The sequence below is a fragment of the Chenopodium quinoa genome, unplaced genomic scaffold (genome assembly GCF_001683475.1).
Source record: "Chenopodium quinoa cultivar QQ74 unplaced genomic scaffold, ASM168347v1, whole genome shotgun sequence".
Classification (NCBI taxonomy): Eukaryota; Viridiplantae; Streptophyta; class Magnoliopsida; order Caryophyllales; family Amaranthaceae; genus Chenopodium; species Chenopodium quinoa.
The window spans coordinates 2,014,038-2,033,078 of NW_018742372.1; the positions used below are offsets into that span (position 1 = coordinate 2,014,038).

The 19,041-nt window shown below is 34.1% G+C and overlaps 2 protein-coding genes across 3 annotated transcripts; one reads left to right on the forward strand and one right to left on the reverse strand.

Moving 5' to 3' along the window:
* Window positions 1-659: 659 nt before the first annotated feature.
* Window positions 660-11,279, forward strand: LOC110696858 (peroxisome biogenesis protein 3-2-like). The gene is made up of 7 exons (XM_021874194.1): window positions 660-838; window positions 1,100-1,329; window positions 1,426-1,616; window positions 1,708-1,838; window positions 5,765-5,892; window positions 8,738-8,965; window positions 10,080-11,279. The coding sequence occupies exons 2-7, from the start codon at window positions 1,145-1,147 to the stop codon at window positions 10,336-10,338; spliced, it is 1,122 nt and encodes a 373-aa protein (XP_021729886.1). The 5' UTR covers window positions 660-838; window positions 1,100-1,144; the 3' UTR covers window positions 10,339-11,279.
* Window positions 11,280-11,570: 291 nt separating this feature from the next.
* On the reverse strand, window positions 11,571-14,581 carry LOC110696863 (glucan endo-1,3-beta-glucosidase 2-like). 2 transcript variants are annotated; one of them, XM_021874200.1, is made up of 4 exons: window positions 13,749-14,581; window positions 13,063-13,404; window positions 12,358-12,388; window positions 11,571-12,197 (listed from the first exon to the last, which is right to left on the reverse strand). In XM_021874200.1, exons 1-4 carry the CDS (start codon window positions 13,801-13,803, stop codon window positions 12,098-12,100), a joined length of 528 nt encoding a protein of 175 aa, XP_021729892.1. In that variant the 5' UTR covers window positions 13,804-14,581; the 3' UTR covers window positions 11,571-12,097. The 2 variants fall into 2 exon arrangements, with proteins under 2 accessions (XP_021729892.1, XP_021729900.1); XM_021874208.1 differs by having other exon boundaries at window positions 12,093-12,263.
* Between the last annotated feature and the right edge of the window lie 4,460 nt (window positions 14,582-19,041).

Here is a 19,041-nt window from a genome sequence, read left to right on the forward strand (position 1 = left end):
ATTAATTGGTTTCGCCGTGGTTGAATCAATTTTATAAAATATAAGATAGCTCTAGCACTTCAATTTTACAATAATGATAACAAAGACTAGGTTTTTTTTCTTCCTTAAATTAAATAAATAATAGGGAATAAAGAGTCAAGCTGTCAAGGTAATTCAATACCCGCCTTAAATCATTAATACGGAGAACGCCTACCTAACTTTTTATTTTTTTCTTTGAATGAATGTGTGTGTTTTTTTTTTAAGAGGGAGCCCCAGTTGATCTCAGAGATTAACAATCTAATTTATCTCCTCTCACAACATTATGTGTTAAAATTTGTGCCACTTTATTATTTTACTTTTATCATTTAAAATATAAAAGAAAATGAATAAATTGTGAGAGGAGATTTATTCACATCATTTATCTCAGAGATTAACTTGAATTTACCCTTTTTTTAATAATTAAATTATGTAATTTATAGCTATGTATATTTCTTTTTCATAAATGTAATATATGAAATATATGCTTGATAATTGGCTTAGATGGTTGAGTAGTCAATTTTGTTATAAGTGATTCGGAGTTCAAATTTTTTTATCTTCAAATTTTGTGAAGTGGCGCATTGACTTTTTTATAAAGGCATTGACCTTTTAATATATCAGTATAAATAGATAACAAATGTCTTCAGAACTTCAGATCCATGATACGAAGTAATTTAAGGTTAAATTTTCACCCTTGAGAGTTTTTCACATTATACTGAACCCTCTCCTCTCTCTCCTCCGTCAAAGCGTACTTACTCTATTCTCCATTGAAGTGGCTTGTGAGCTTTCTCTCTTCCATTGAAGATTTGAAGCAGCTGCCGAGGTATATTATATATATATATATATATATATATATTTTTTTTTTTTTTTCAAAAATATCGATTATTGATTTCGCAATCTAGTGTTAATCATTAATTTAATTGTCACTATATTCAATTTAGGGTTCTTCTAAGGTGGATTATTGAACTAGAATACTGAAGTTTTTTAGAAATTTGCTATTCATATTCTCAAACGAGAAGAATTTGGCGTTATATTTGAGCCTAATTTGATAATTGATTCAAATTTGGTTGCTGATGTATTGCAGAATTCGGTTAAAATAACCCTTTAATGTGAGGTTGAAATTGTGAAAATGGAGTTTTTTTTGTTCAATAAGAGCTTTTGGAGAAGGCACAAGAAGAAAATTTTGGTTTCATTGGGAGTTGCTGGAACTGGGTATTTTTTGTACAAGCTGTATGATGCTCACAAACACCGGCTTGCTGAACTGGAATCCGAACTTGCTGTCCGTCGGGAGAATGATGAAAGCATTAAGGCCCAGTTAATATGAATTTCTTTCTGTGTTTGTATGAATCTTGGTGAAAAATTGTCTTTGGGTTTCTAATAAATTCATTTATCTTTCATTCCACCATGTAGAATGCAAGAACATTTCGAGACCATTCAGAGAATAGCTAGCACAACGACGTTGCCTCGAGCCATGAACTTCTTAAGCACTAGGATAAATGAGGAGTTAAACCTTTCGGTGTTGACAGAGAGGCTGAAACAAGGAAAGGATGTTTTGACCCTTCCAGAGAAACTTGAACTATGGGATAAACTCAAAGTACTGAGTATGTTGTCTTTGGATTACTGATTTTAATTGTTGATTGTGATTTGTGGACGCTTTGTTCTTAGTTCTGAACGGAGGTCTTTGTTTGCCAGGCTTCACTAAACTGGTTACATCAATTTGGTCAGTTACTATGCTTAGCTTATTTGTTAGAGTACAAGTGAACATACTTGGAAGACATCTTTACATTGATATTGCAAGATGTCAGGAAAGCTCCCCATTGCTCGTAAGTATTGGTTCCTTCTGTTTTTCTTTTTTTTTGGTATGTATTATGCTGGATGGTAGTTAATACTTGTTATTTAACAATTCCCTAGTTGTATATGTCAGCATTGTATAGATAATCAAACAATAGATCTAATGAATTGTGATATCACATGTAGTGGTATAGGGTTTTTTAATTTAGCGTTAACATTATATTTTTGTAGATTCTCTCTCGTTAGACCCTTGATTGGAAATCAACAAGTGCTACTTTAGAAATTGAAGTAGAGTGCTGTCTACCAAATATATGATTTGACAAATATATCCATAGCTGTATCATCTTTCCCTTTATTTTTAACTGTATAAATTAGCTCTCTATGTGAATAGCAGATCCGAATTACAATTTTAACAATTCCATTTGCTTCATGCTATTTTGTATGATTGTAAGATGTTTCTCCTCAACCCTCATGACACACCTTTTTCTAAGGAGATAGACGCTTCTTGTATGAATTATGTGAAGGTTATCCATTGATTTTGTAAAACTTTCTTGTTGAAGGAATTTGTCTTTTGCATACATCTGTAATTTTATATTTAGCAAATCTATAAGCCATGTTTGTTTCACTTCCAATTTGATCTTCAAACAAAATTAATCTAAATAGGAGATTGTCGACAAAAGGAAAGCATCTTTGGATTGGGAGATGAAATAACGTAACTTGCATAAAACATTTTATTGAACTTATTAAACTATGCCCTAAAACTCTTTGTTGTTGGATCTAATATTGCAAAGATAATAGAAATCTAAGGATCCAATGAAAAGAACGGGAATTAAATGATCTAATGAAGATTTAGGTTATTATTATATGGATACTCTTTACAAACTTGAAGTAAGATTATTAGGATTACATTGTTAAGATATGCAAGCTTTCTCTTATGCTAATAGGATGTCTTTGTCCTCTTCAATATCATGTATCTTGATTTCCTATTCTAGTTTTGTCATCTTTAATTGTGGGGCTGTTTGGTTTAATGAAGGTGTAGATATGGAAACAAGAATTTCTGTAATTACCTACTTTGTTTTCACCATTTATTCTTTTTTCCTTTCATTTGTTGGTTGAGAAATTGATATAACTTTCAGTTGTTGGTCTTCATGGTTTAATACTCCCTTTGTTCCTTTATTTTATACTCACTTGCCTTTTCATGGTCTTTAGTGCGCTTCTTTGACTATTAGTATCCTTAATTATGCATTGGCAAAAATTTGTTTAGTGGATTCATTGAAAATACACATTGAGATGAATCTATTAAGATCTCCCATGCTAATGCTATCCCTTGTTGATAAATGCGGTCAACTTTCTCTTGTTTTGACCACATAAACAGTGAGTAAGGGGGACGGAATTATTAATTAATATTCGATATTTGAATGTTAGATCTCGAAGTTGAACAATCAAATGATTGCTACAGCTTCTTTTTAGTGTTGTAGTAGTCCTGCTATATTACTGCTAAGGTGTTTTTGGGAAGGCAGTATACATCTTATCTTTTTTGGGCCTCTTTCTTGCAAAATCAGAACCATGTGATTTCTATCGAGTTTGTATGGTGGAAATGTTATCTGTTTTTTAGGTACTTTTTTCTATTCAACTTCCTGATTATATAGATGTTGCTCACTGTTGTAACATTCTATGTTGGCAAGAGGAAAGGGTGCAAATTTGGGCCCTGACTTCTAGTTTATTTGAAATTATAGATGTTTAGTGAACATAATTTGTTCATGTGTTGTTCTAAATTTTGTTACTATCTGTTTGATTTAAAGCAATAAGTGGCTATAGCAAGGAAGTGGAAGATAAAGAGGTTTATAAATTAAAGTCTCTTTCACTTGCCTTTTGATTTGGAAAACTTTGGATGGGCTAAAACTTACAAGTATCAATTTCTTTTGTTGTTTTCAAATATCAATCTGATTAGGTTATGGAACTAAGAGATTTATCTTATATTCTATATATACCTATATATTTATGGACACTCCTGTTCTTTTGTGAATTCTTCTTATTTCCTTCGAATAGGTTGTTACAAATTAATTTGAAGTCTTATCATTTTCTGCTTTGAAAATCTGATTCCTAAGGATACTTTCTCAACAATAAAGTGATTGGGTGGGCGAAATATGAGATAGGGCCACTTTGCAGAGTTGTAGTCCACTCGTTTATTTATAATAGACGAGAAATATGCTTAATGTGATTTATTGAATGATATCTAAAAGAATATCCAATCAAGTAGGATAACTTATATTTCTGCTGAACATATGAACCATTTCCTTATTTTCTCTGGGGGCAGAATTTTTTTTTGTTTCTTCAGGTGTCTTTGGTCTCTAGTGGGCCTCTGGATAAACCTAGTTGAAAAATAAAAATAAAGAATTGGGTTCTTAAAGGAGGTTGTAAATTTTACCTACAAGAAAATGAATGACCATATGCTTTTATTTGCGCCATGGATAAAATTTTCTCATGATTAATCTACATGTGTTTTCAATGTACGTTTATATTCGATAGGTGTAATGCGAATTATGATTTCCTATACTAACAAGAAGGCCAGAAGTATATTTGGCTTGTCAGCTATGAAACAGTAGGGAAAACTATTATGTCAAATTTACAGGGGAAATTTGAGATGGTATAGGACCCACAATATGCTTAAATGTAGTGTTGTATCAAACTTTATGTAAAACCTTAGGCTTAAATACTTTGGCATGAGATATCACTGAACCCTTTGCTCTGTAATTATTTGAGGCCAATTCTAGTGATAGTTATATTTTATCTTAGTATTTCATTTGCTCTTGTGCTGCCTATTTACTATGAAATGGATGAAGCATATTTAATGGATGAGCTATGATATTTTCAAGTCAAAGCTTTGAATCCTTGTTATCCTTCTTTATAACTGTATCCAAAGGACCACTAAATGTCTCGATGTGCCATGTCTAGTGCTGGTCGGAGGGCTTTATGAATAGTTGGAGCCATACCTTACTTAGCGGGATGGCTTTGTAATAAAATTCAGTAATTTTAGAAACACATATACAAGGCACATAGACATGGGGAACTGGAGAAGGTTATATAATGTGACAAAGGGCTTATGTTAGTTGATTATAGGTTTATGTGTAGAGATTGTGAACTGCTGCTGAATTGATCGGTGGGCATGAGACAGCTTTTGGAACTGAATCATTCTAGTAGCTGGAGAAAAAGAAAGCAAATCAATTACTGTAGAATTATAGAAGATACAAGTTAAATGGAAGTTGCCTAAACAGTGGAAACAGGGTTGTGGATCAGCAATTTTATGTGTCATCCTAGGCTAAACATTGGTGCTGCACGGCCTGCACCTATCTGAAATTAGTATTCCTTGTCTAGTGTGGGGCATGTGATCTCCTGTTTTGTAGGTTATTTTAGCCAAAAACTGATAGTTGAACACCAAATCATGGTAATTGATTGATATACTTTTTGGCTAGGTGTATTTTATACATGCAAATGTAATTGGCCTATCAAATTCTTTAGCGCATTAATCATAAATTAACAGAAGGTAGAACCAAATCCACTATCTATTAAAAGCATTGTTACTCTTATTATAGTAGTAAAACTTGGATGTATCGGCGGATTGACTCATCAGTTTGCCATTAAAATTAGATCCTCACAATCAAACACACTTACCCTTTTCTGTTTGGTTTTAAGATAGATATACGATGATTGAATTAATAAGAGGCATTTTCTTAGGAATTATTTCATGCAAATTCATGGTATTCAATTAGCAGGCAAAGGTGTTATTTTTATTCATGGGTTCATGGTTTCACTCACTCTTTGTTTATATTATTCTGTGTGGTTGCCTTTGGACATGAGGAAAATAACAGTAAAGGTAGCTATTTATTACGTAAAGGTAGTAGCTATTTATTATGGAAAGTGGATGAAAAAGCCAATAACAGTAACTTCTACTTTGCAGGAAGAAGCTAGTCTCATTGATCAGGATGATGAACAAATTTTTTTAGCTAGGGCTGATTTTCTGGCTAGTCATGGGTTGCCTGCTTTAGTCTTCAATATGCAGGCTGCTGCATCAGAAGTCCTAAAAAGGTGAGTATTATGTTGCATAATCATTTAGGCAACCTTATTTACATTTTACTACATAGAAGATGCTGTATAAAATTTTCACCAAAGAACTGTTAATCTTATTGAACTTTTGATAGTTGCATAATAGTGTCTCCATTCTTCAAGACTAGCATTATCCCATTGATCATTCCATGTTATCATGATAACATAACTATCTATCAAGAGTCTTAATAAATTTACTATCTTTGGACTATTTTTAAGCTTTTCCGATGGGCGTGAGTGCACTAATCAAATGAAAGGGGGAAAAAAACAGAAATGCTTACTTTTTATTCCTGATATGGTCCATCTCATTTTGAGGCCATGTTAATTCTGTATGGCCAAAGTGCTTGTTCTTACATAGAGCATACAATTTAGCTAGCTAGTCAACTGCTTCCCTCTGCAAGCCTTAACAGTTAGCTGGACCTTATCAAAAGGGCAAAAAATTGTGCGTTGGACAACGTGCAAGTCATAGTTGAACAACTAAAAAAAAGAGGAAATATATTTTATTTGAGCGTTGTGTCCTTTGTAGCCAACCTTTGTAAAATAACTAACCAGGTTAAAGATACTCTTGCCATTTGGTTCATCTAAGGGAAAGAGAATGACTTAAACATTGGGAAAGGAGAAGAATTGAATTTTTTTTTTTTGTAATAACAAAGGGAATGAGTGCCACCATACAACCACCTCTTCACTTTTCTTTTCCTCTTTTTCCGGACACCATGAAGACCCCCATCACCTACCTTGGCCACCTACCCTAACCGCCCCTCCCCTAGCCGCCCCTTCCCTTCCCCCGAAACCACCAGAAAAAAAACCCTCCCCTCCCCCCAAAACACCCCTCAAAGACCGCCCAAAACCCTTTGGGCGGTCAGTGAGGGATTTTTAAGGGTTTTTTCGGAGGGGAGGGCGAGGGGTTATGGGGAAGGGGAGGGGTTTTCTGGTGGTTTGGGGGGAAGCGGAGGGTAGGCTTGGGTGGGGGGAGGGGCGGCAGAGGGAGGCGATGGGGTAGGTGGGTTTTTCGGTGGTGGGGGTAGGGTAGGAGGGTGGTGGACTAGTGGGGGTATGGTGGTGGCTAAGGAAAGGGGATGGAAATACTTAGAGGGGGTGGGGATTGAACTTGGAAGACTGTAGGGAAATGGGGAAGGTACAGGGAATGGGAAAAAGAGCCTAACCAACACCCATCAAAGGGAATAAGGGCAGTTGATTCCCTTAACCTTTGATGAATACCCCCAACCAAACGGCCCCTTCGAGTTTGCATGTTGTTGCTGATCATTTGTTTCCAAGGAACATGAAAACAGGCCCTTTCGTACCTTGATACAACTTTATAGTAAATTTCTGTCTGACGCTAAATGCTATAAACCACCTTGATCCAACCTCAACTCTGCTGCAAGAACTTTTTTTCGTCATACAAGAGTCTATGTTCTTATTTCAAAATGGTATTTATAGATCCACATTTTTTCTTGCTTCTTTAGCCCTGCCAAAACAACTACACTTGCTTAAATCCCAGGAAACTGAAGCCTTACTTGAAGCATTAGAGCTTACTCTCCATGAATTACTTTCCCATTTCCCTTAACTTTCATTATACTTTTTTAGGCATCAGTCATTAGGAATGGCAGCTAATGGTGAGTAGGGCTTTTTTCTATTAATCAATGTTGAATAAGACACAGAAGAAACACATTCCACTGCCCAGCAAAGAAACAACTGAGGAAACCCTAGCTTCAATCAAGATAAATATTGAAAAATGTTATGAATCGAATCAATAGCTCAAGTCAACTACCCCTTGCGGTGTATAAGAGGTGCAAAGGGGGAACCAACAAGAGCAGCAGCCAAGAAGCATTGCTATACTACAAGACAAGGCAAATTAAGAAGAAGAGAGGGAAAGAAAAGCAATCAGCTTCTAATATGTTTATTTATGTCGTTCTATTTTAGCGAAGTATCACATGTGTTAGCATTAAGGTCATCTTTGACCATTAGCAATCCTTAGTATAAGTATGTAGTAGAATCAACCAAGAAGGCATCCAGAAAATGAGTGAACTCTTGTGAGATTTGTGACCTCAAGTCACTAGAGAGAGTGATAGCCTAAAGCTATTGTGTTATCCCTTAAACCATTAACAATCAATACAAGCATTTAACTTTGCCTTCAATTCTTATTACTTTAATAATTGCAACTCAGAGTATCGGAGTACATAACAAAAAACTTCCACCCTAATGTATCATATGAAAATTTCAAGTTATGTTTAAGCATAAATCTAAGAGACAAGTTTTTTCTGTCATATTCAAGCTCAGTAGCTAATAGATTTTTATCAGCAGTGTGTCTCATAGGGATGAGTACTCACTGACCATAATCCACCACTTCACCAACTAATTTCTGTACCCAATCAGTGAGTATTGTAGTCTGTAACTGAATATGAGCAATTGATCTTAGGAATTAAGGTAACAGATGTACGATTTCCCTGGTTGAATTACTAGCAAGCATGGACAAACTCTAAAAATTGAGATATAAGAATTACTGTCTTCAGTTCATTCATGTGCATTACTATATTAGAGTTCCTAAAGACACGCATGTTCCAAATTTTATTATTCACATCAGCTACCATTGGTTTTTCTAGTAATTAAATGAAGACTAAAGAGCATTCTTATACTTGAATATGTCTTAGGTATCAATCAGCAAGTTCTTAAATTTAATTCTTTAATTTTTGTTGATGATTTAAGCTGTAATAATTAATTTATTTGAGAGGTATATATTGTTTTAAAGAGATTTCATTAAACATGTGGTATTAAAGGTGTTATCTTCCAGTGGAATTTGTTACAACTGCTGAATTGACTGTCATTGCAGCAAACAGCTGAAAGATGTCTTTGATCACTTAATACTTCATGAAACTATTGTTCAAGTACTTGACACATTCATGAGCATGGGAAGGCCTCATCATTGGATGGAATACTTGCTGCCAGAAGATGCTAAATTGCCAAGCTTAACTGCATCTCAGAGCGGTGATAATTTAATTATTTCTGATGTGCCCAAATTCGATCAACTCATGACGGAGACACATACTGTTTTATCGAGGTATGCAATAACCCTCTGCTTCAGCTCTTGCAAGTACTACTGTAGCATGGGCTTGTTCCCATTGCCTAATATTTAGCCTTTAGGGTATGCTTGGATTGAGGGTAATATATTAAGGGGGTAATAAAAGTCAAACTTGAAAAAACACAAGTAATTAGAGGTGTTCTTGTAGAAGCCAAGGTGTTTACAAATGAAATAAAGTAGTTGTGCCATGAGGAAAAGAGAGAGATGGAGGAATTATTACCTTCATAATGAGGGTAATAGTTACCCACCCTCCCCCTAGTGTAACTATTACCCCCAAAATGAGGGTATTAGTTCCTCTTTCTTCAACTCATACCACACATCACTACATAGTTTTCCTTACAATCACACCATCACTATCTCCTCCTTCCCTATTTTCACTTTCATTTTGCTTAGTTTGACTTTTATTACCCTAGTAATACATCTCCCTCAATCCAAGTATGCCGTAAGGCTTAGACCAATATCTTGCTCACTCAAATATATGCCATTATGCATCACCAGCAACTCAAAGGTCCAGAACTATTTATCGTGATTGCTCAGAATGATTACTAGTTAATCCTTCCATTTCATATAATGTTCATCACTTAAGTACTTAACTATTTCTATTCTATATTGTATGTCATCTAGAATATCTTTTCACAATTATTTGTCAGTTTGTTATAAATTATTTGTCAGTTTGTTTAAGATAGCTCTATTATTAATACAAATTGTTGATTAAGTGGAATAAAGAATGTAGTGGGGGTTAATTTGTGGAAAGTGAGAAAATCTAGTTGAGTTAGATAAAAAGTTATATAAAGAAGTGAGTTAGAGGATGATGGAGAAATGAGGCTTATATATAGGGACAAGAGTTTTGTGAGAAATGAGACTTTTTTTTAGGGCTAAGAATTTTGGGAGAGAATTATACTGGATAATACTAAACTGGACAGGACTTTCTAGCAAGATGTGAACAGATTTGTGTAATGCCTGTCATATGCTGTGTATGATCATTGATGTATCAGGAAATGTTAAACTCAAGGAACAGCATTAATAGAAAGCACTAGTTCAGTTTTCTGATCATTGATGTATCAAATATTAAGTTAGTGTTTATTTTTTGCAGTAACGAGTTCACAAATGTGGTAGATGTATCTCTCAAGACGCTGGTGAATGCAATAGTGAGAGATATTTTTGTCGATCAATCAGGAGCAGGATCACACTCATCAGGCATGGCATTGGTGAAACTAGTGCCTCGAGTTGCACAAATGAGTCAGCTACTACTTGATGAACCTTCAAGTAACCAGTTTGTTCAAACGATAAAAAATATACAGGATGTTGAGTTGTTCTTCACCATCCTCTATGCAAATGCCTTAACTGTTTAATCACTATGGAGATTGTACAATAGATATTTGTCTCAAGATTCAGATAAATAGAAATTTGTCCGCACAGTCGCAATATCTGTTGGGATTAAATTTGGAGAGTGAAGCCTACAATGGAACTTTTTTTGGACAGAGGGAGTGACAGCATGCTTCTTCTGTGACGCTCAAGAAGAATTGGAAGTACATCCTTCTACGGTTTATTCTAAACGGCTAACATGTTAGCCATGCGGAAGCTTTCAAGATCTTGAAAACAAATCAGGTTCGTTTGTTTAGAGGTCTTCAAGAAAGGTAAGAGAATCAACTTGGCTAATTCCCTTAGATGATAAATGTTAAGCCATGTTTATCATTTCCTTTTCCCTCTCCTTACCTCCAAAGTCCTATAACCCCATTCTCCACCCCCGTAAGGCTCACTTACCCTTTCCCTTCTGCTCCATGACCACCTTGATCCATTATTGACTACCACATTGACCACTTAAACCACCGCTCAACCTAACAACCATAATCACCACCCTTCAACCCTTGTTCCCCGAACACCAGCACCACCCCCATCAACCCACCACAAAACCCACGATGAACACCACCCAACAGCAGGAAACACCACATCGACCACAATAACCTGCAACCCACAAAAAAAAAAAGGCATCCTGTAAATCATCACTTCACCCCAAAAATTACCCAAATCACCCAGTAAACAACTTGAACAACTCTTAATACAATACCAATCATCCCAACAAGATTTAAAGGAGGGTCAGTGGGAGCACGAAGGGGCGGTAGCAACAACGCAAGGAAGGCACATCAATGGTGGTAGGATGAAGGGTTTGGTTGAAGTGATGGCGGTGGTGTTTGTAGAGGGAAGGGAAATGATGGTTAAGGCTAAAGGGGAATTCTTTTTCTTTGTCTATAACAAACTAAGTAAATTTAAGCGATTAGCTTTCTACTCCGTATTCTCGTTTTTCCTAAAATCTTTTCCTTTACCCTTCATGAACCAAATAGCCTCCTTTTTCTTTTAATGATACTCTTCATTGGCAAATTATATTTGTTGTAAAAGGGTGTGTCAAATATCAAGATAAAAAAAAAAATAAAAAAAAATATGTGCTTTTAATTTGTTTGAATATTATCTTAAACCGTCTTAAATTCTTAAGTGTTTTAGAAATTATATCATTACTACTTGTATGTATTTTTTACATGGCCTTAAAATAGCAAACTTGTTTAATAAGTAGTTTTAAACGTGTTAGACCAAGCTAATGGTAAGGTTTGTACCTACCAACATTGAGGTTAGGGGTTCAATCCTCACCAGTGACATTGGAGGGTGGGGATCCTTTCCCCTTTCCCCTCTCACTATCAAAGTGTCTGATCCGCAAATATCAAATCAAAAAAACCGTGAGAGTTGAAGTACGGTTAGGGTTTTTGTCTGACCTTTAAAAAACAAGTTATACATGTGTTAGTGAAAGAAATGTGTTTTTATTTTTTATTTTTTAATTTTATGAAATTGTAATTTGAAATGCAAACTTTATTCGTATTGCCACTGCAAGATATACAAAGCAGGCATTAGGCATCTCAACCAACTATTTTGAGCCATAAAATGTGAGACAAAAAGCAATTACATAGTCAAATATTCTTGACATATTTCTAAAGAAAAGCATCCTTTTAACAAAATAACAATTTTAATTTCCAAACAAAAGCACGTAGTGCAAAGCGTTTCTTAACTACTGTCCTAGAGCTAAATATTCTCCTCCTACCCTTTTCAATAACATAATCACTTCTAATTGTACCATATTGTCATGTATAATAATATCAAAATGCCGATTAGTACATTATTATGTGCATCCTGCTTTGTAGTCGACGAGCGTAGGGGGCTGAGGCTGTTAAAAAACAGACTTCGTATCAGTATTTCTTCGAAATTTTACTGTTATATAAGTAATATTTGCCTGATAAATGTTGATAAAATGGGAATCGTATCAATATGCAGAGTATTTATAAAAGGGTCGATGAACTTTTATGTTTCAAAAAATTTCAGCATACCTGGAAGCAGCATAGGAACATTTACCGTAGCCTGCAATAGTTTCAATTGCATACGATCGATTAGCAAGTGTTTAGGATAGAAAGGTATTAAGAAAAGGTAAAAGAACTACTAGATTTTAAATAATAGATAACTAAAAGAGTTGGAGTTGGAGATTATGAACAACTAAATCTAAGTAATCCTTCCTTACTATTGTTTATTCCTATGTTTTCTTTTTAGAAGTACTTCTCATTATTATAATATTGAATTATGTTAACACAAAATTATTTTATTTTTATTTTTTGAAATTAATTTTTTATTTTTTTTCCAAAGAATTTTAATGCAAACTTTTACAACACTACAAATCTAACGTTAATTCTATATCTGGGATAAACCCCATCAAAAGTTACACTTAACCACCTAGCATTTACATAATTAGTTGATATTAACATGCCATTTGTAATCACGTAGCAAATCATTTTCAAAATTTAATACTCCGTACATAGTTTAAACCTATCATTATCAAGGTCTAAGCCAAATGGTTAAAATTGAGGTCCAAAAATCCTAATAAAATGACCAATTGTGGCCATAATAAAGAGGTACTTCTGAATAATTAACACGACTACCTAGTTAGTAAGGGATCTTTAGATTTGTGTACATTATCAGTATAAAAAAATAAAAAAGAAAACTAGTTGGAGTGATTGGACAAGTATAGTGAAGTTAATTACTTGGGTCTTTCTTTGTTAATGTAGATGTTCCACCAAAGTTGCAAGCAATGTCATTGTTACCATTCTGCTGATAATAGGCGTTGAAGGCATAAGAAGCATGTGAAACCACCGTATTAGGCTCGTAACACGGGCCACCGGCTTTGATCGGACTGCAATCGGCTTTTCCGTCACCACAAGCCCAATCCAGTGCTATCTGTAGATCCATCTGAGGTGCCCAAGGAATTGCTACACACCAAGTTGTTGCATCAAGGAATGTAGTGTTCCCTTCTGGTGGAGATAAAGCTGTGTTTGGTATTGTTGCTTCTGCCTTTTCTTCTACTGTTACATGTCCCATTGTGTACACTTCACATAATTTGTTCAACAACAAAACAAACACAACATTTTAATTAACATTCTGTTACTTAAAATAAATTAATAATAAAATAAACGAAACTCTTCATTTTTCATGTAAACCAACTTTTTTTATATTTTTTCCGAAAACATTGATATGTACTTTAATATATATTGAGTACATACAACCAATATTGCGAAAATATATGGAGTTTTAACAATGTGACAATAACATCCGAATATATTTGTACAAGAATACTACTCGTTTAAAAAAGAATACTACTCATAGCATTTAAAAGATTGAGAAAAATCAAATAAGACACAAGTAAGTTAAATAATAAAATTATGAAACATACCCAAAAACCAAGGTATCATGAGCAATATGTGACAAAACCAAATTCTTCTTTTCATTTGTAAATATAATCTCTTGAATTATTTGTAACCTTCTAAAGAGGTAGCCAAATATATCACTAAAAATCAAATACCGTAATACTTTGTGAAGAGAGTTATTATGTATATATAAGAACGTAAAAAATTATATTAATTGAGTAAATTTGGCTTATTTCTTCATTGTGTTGAAAGAAAAATTTAATGCAAAGGAAGCTAAAGAGAAAAACTAATAAATAGAATAGGCTGATTATTTGCTTGTATATGAAGAGTAAATTTAATATAATGCAGAAGAAGCTAAAGAGAGAAACTAAGTAATAAATGCAAGATAGTTGAAGCATCATAAGTTTTCTTGTTGCAGAAATAAGCTTTAATTTGTCTGATACTCTTTTTAATGTTTACTTTGAAAAATCAATTAATTGTTAGGGAAGTCTAATGGATACTCTACTACTTGTTCTCATTTACTTGATTTGATTTTATTTCAGCACTCAGTGCTTATAATGACCTTTTTGCATAAACGCATAAAGATGAGAATTTGGTAGAAATTGTTAATAAAGTACATCATGGGCCTACTTTGCTTTTTATTTTATTTTATTTTATTTTTATTTATTTATTTATTTTTAAATAGGCATTTTTATGGTGATTTCCTTAATGGATATTAATCCTCAAAGACGGTAACAGATAGACACTACTAACACAATCTATGACTTTGTTATTTGACTAATAATATTTTTAAAATCGGAATGTCATATTGTTTGACCCACACTATATTTGGTAAGCTTTTGATAGTTAAAATTACTAATTTACCTTTATAAAGTTTATCAAATTATTATGTACTCAAACATAATTTTAGGTACTCCCGCCCTCCCTTAATTAGATGTCTACTTCTCTTTATTATGTGAGTAATAAATGCTAGAAATAGGCATCTAATAAAGGGACGGAGGGACCAATTGGTTGTTGGTGTAGTGGTGATTGAGACTACACTTGGTAGGGAGGACTGCGTGTTCGATCCACAGCAACAACAATTGGGAGGGGACTGGAACCTAACCACCCAGAACTAATCCTCGAATCCGGATTAGCCCAAAGGGTGAACCAGGTGGAACACCAAATAAATAATAATAATAATAATAAAAGATAAAATAACGGGACAGAGGAGTACTAAGTTTTTCACTTTTTAGGTACTTGTAAGCGTCGATTAAAGTGTGCAATTTTAGCATGTATGAATATGCTTGACAATCATAGTAAGTTGTGTTTCGGGTGTTTCTTGATGTGTCCTACGGGAGAGGTACAACTCCAAGACTGGATTTGCTGGTGCCTGTAATAAACGGAAGCGCCGGTTGTTCGGAGTTCCGCCTCCGACGATCAAGTTAGTACTGGACGGAGAATAATAAGTGTGAAATGTAAAGTAGTTCTTCTCAGATCCCCACTTGGTGGTTAAACTCTACTGCGGTGACGAGATCTAAGTGATTTCGTTATTGTTAGAAAAGGTGAATAGTTGTAAGAAAGTAATGTAATTGATTATGTCTCCCAAGGTAATAAATATCCCTATCTAAGGGGCATGCGAGTTAGTGCCCTTACCTTTGGTCATTTAACCTAGGTAATTGGGCTGTGCCGTTTTTACGACGCCTCGGGATTTGAGCCCATGAAGGGCGTCATTTCCCTAATGATGTGCGTGACACATGTCTTATCCTGGTTGGCCCATTTTGGGCACCTCCTAGCGTGACACATGTCACGACCTGATTGGTCCCATGTCTAGGGTATTTTTACTCTAAACAAGTTAGACATTATAACGATTAAGGACAAAAAAGAAGAAAGCCACCAAAAAGTTTTGAAGAAACTTGTAAATCATTCATGGATTTGACAAATGGAACAAATGCAACTACGAATATTAATCCATGAATGTTACGCCCCATTCACAATCCATGTGATTGCTTACTCTATAATTGTCCTAAAACACAACTGGATATCTGGGGGTGATAATACAAAATTTATCGAATGGGTAAGTCAATTCCACCTGTATTGGCCTTTACTTGATTCTTATATAGAGACATGAATTATTTTCAACCCAATAGGCGTACAAACAAAGGTGTAATTTAGTACAAAATAATTAACCTCGTTAGTTAATTGAATTTAATGCACATGTAAACTAGCTTAGTTATTGTGATCGCTTTGATTAAGCAACAAGATTACTGAGAATCTATACTGGTTGTCCAAATTATCTTGTTAAGTATGTTACGTTCAATTACATCTATACTATATATTAAAAGACGTTTATAAATTTGTGTTTGTGCCACGTGTATCCTTACACCAGTATGACGCCACATCATCATTTAATAACCTTTAGCATCATGCCACATCCTCATTCAATGATCTTAATTAAAAATGCATATAAAGAAATTTGAACCCCAAATTTCATTGATTGAAAACCACTTGTATTACCATCTTAACTAGAATTAAATCATGTTTTATAATCCAAATTTATATATAAATACATACATGATACATGTATTAGAATGTAGAATAAAAACCGAAAAATTCCAAAATAAGTTATTGTTGTCATTGTTTTCTTATTTACCCACGTTAAAAAATTAATAAGTATTTTAAAACGCCTAATATAAAAATGAAATTATTCAAAGTATAACCTGCACTAGCTCTTATTTAAAACGTGCAATTGGTGATAACAACAAATAGAATAAACATGCATAAATATAGGAAGGAAATAAAATTAGCATAAAAAGCACCTTAAATATGACACTACGCAATTGTTAATACAAACCTAGGTATGATACTAGCATGATTAATATAACTCCTTGTAGGGAATTTTTCAAACTCAACTTTGAACCCCATTATGATCATGCATTTAAGCATAGTGGCATACAAAGGGAAGGAAGCTAGAGATAAAAGAGTCGCTAACAAGTTTTAGGAACTTGTAAATCGTTCACGGGTGTGGAGGTTACACCCCATGATTGGATATTTGGGGATGATGGTACGAATTCAACCTAAAAGAGATTAAAGCCACCCTAAATCGGCCTCTATTTAATTCTTATGATATTCATGTGCGCTTTTTGATCAACATACATACAATAAATTAATCCTAAGCATATTTAATCTATGTTGGTTGATTATTAATGCACAAATAAATCTATTATTAGCGATCACTTGAATTAAAATCATATTAGCCTAAAGCAAATTATTAATTATCTTATTAAGCATGATTTCAAGTACAAATTCCCTTTAATCCTGCAAGAAAAGGGCGTGATCAAGCAATAACAATAAATATGAATAATCAAGCAACGTATAATAGTTGAGACAACAATCATCATCATAATAAATATCATCATCAAAATATGATTAGCAAGATTCTAGGCATGATACTAAACGGATTAATAACAAATCCTAACATGTCACTAATAATAAAAATCAAAGCTTTATCATAAATATGATACTAGAAATATGATATTAGAAATTTTAGTTAACACCCTAAACATGATATACTAGGAAATCATAAAAACATCCTAACATGATACTCGGAATTAAAATAACATTCTAAACATGATTTCTACATCAAAAGAATAATAAAGTAATCGAATTACTTACTTTGATGCCTCGTATCTCTTTCTATCAAAACAATACACACATTAGTAAGCTTCAAGAAAGAATAAATCAAATATGAATTGAAATATGGTTTTGGGACCAAACCATCAGAACTATTAACCTTTCACGTCGAGGTTGAAGGCAACTTTGAGAAGGGCTTGGAGTATTCAAGGCTCGTGAAGGGCGAATGGTGTATGTTTAAGAAAAATATCAAAGGATGTGTTTAGGAACATGTTTAGGCTAAGGCTAGATTAAGGCTAGGGTAGAAATCAAGAGAGAGAGAGAGAGACAGAGAGAATAAGCTTTAGCTTAGAGAAGGGATTAGGATGATTGCTGATGATCAAGCTGGTTGATGATTGAAAACGGGGTGAAATGACCTCTATTTATAAGGATAAAAAAGGGTTGAAAGATCAGAAAAGAGTTAGAATTCGAAATGGAATAAAACTCTCTTCATCACGGCGCGACAAGACCATCGCGGCGTGATAGACAACAATTTTTGCGGTTATTGTTTTTATCATAAATTTTGATTCAGAAGTTGGAATAAGATAAATAATATATAATTGGAAAGATCCTGAATAATTTCCAACCCCATTAGAATCAGATTAAAATCTTTTGTAGAATAAAAGATATGATCGAAATTGTGGGACAGTGTCAGTTTTGGATAGAATTTGGTATTTTGTTCATATCCTTTTCATTATAGCTCGGAATTGGGATTATGATATATCATTGGAAAGATAATTTCAAGGGCTATCCAACCATATAATTTTTGGATAAAAATTATGGGGAATTAAAATCATTTCTGAACATCTTTAAATTCGAATAGAACAAGGATTTTCAAAAAGTGGAGTTTTATTCAATTTCAAACTCTTTGATCTTTATATTTCGGAAAGAATAGATTAGAACCTTCTAGAGACTTATAGAGGTTCCTAATGAATCCTAATTGGTTTAGGAAAGAGATTAAGGTATTGGGACCCTCACATGATCATTGGGTTGTAGGTAAGGTGGACCTAGGTCCGGTTTGGGCTTGGCTTAGTATTTTGGCAAAATTTATTCGTTATAAGTCGGATTTGGGCTTATAATATATCATTGGAAGACTCTTTTCAAACCCCATCCAACTAAAAAATTATTAGACCTAGATCATGGACCAAAATAAACAAGTTTGGACGTTTTTTTATAAAGAGGACACGAAATGAATAATTTGAAGGACACGAAATGAATGATTTTGGTTTAAAACATTTAAGGAAAGTTTATAAATGGTTAAGGCTAAAGGGAAATTCACGAGACTTTTCAAATCATCACCTAACTCGATAATCAAAGACGTGAAAGGTACTCATCACTGGGTTTGGTTTTTGGGGAGACACAATCAGGTGTCTATAGAAGCCCCCACTTTGACTGAGTTTGGAGAAACGTAAGTTTCGAAAACGCTAGTCAAAGTAGATCGATAGGGACAGAGAATGATTCAAAATATTCTGCGATCCTAAATCATTCTCTTTAACACCGATACCTTCAGAAAAGCGTTAATTCTACAAATAAAGGAGTTAAAAAAGCGTATCTTGCACCATCGGGTACACGCCTCAGGGTGACATCACGTCGAATCAAATTTGTTATGTTCGACAACCTCCACAATGCTTAGTGAACGTTGTCGAAGGTAGCAGTGCTTGCTATCTC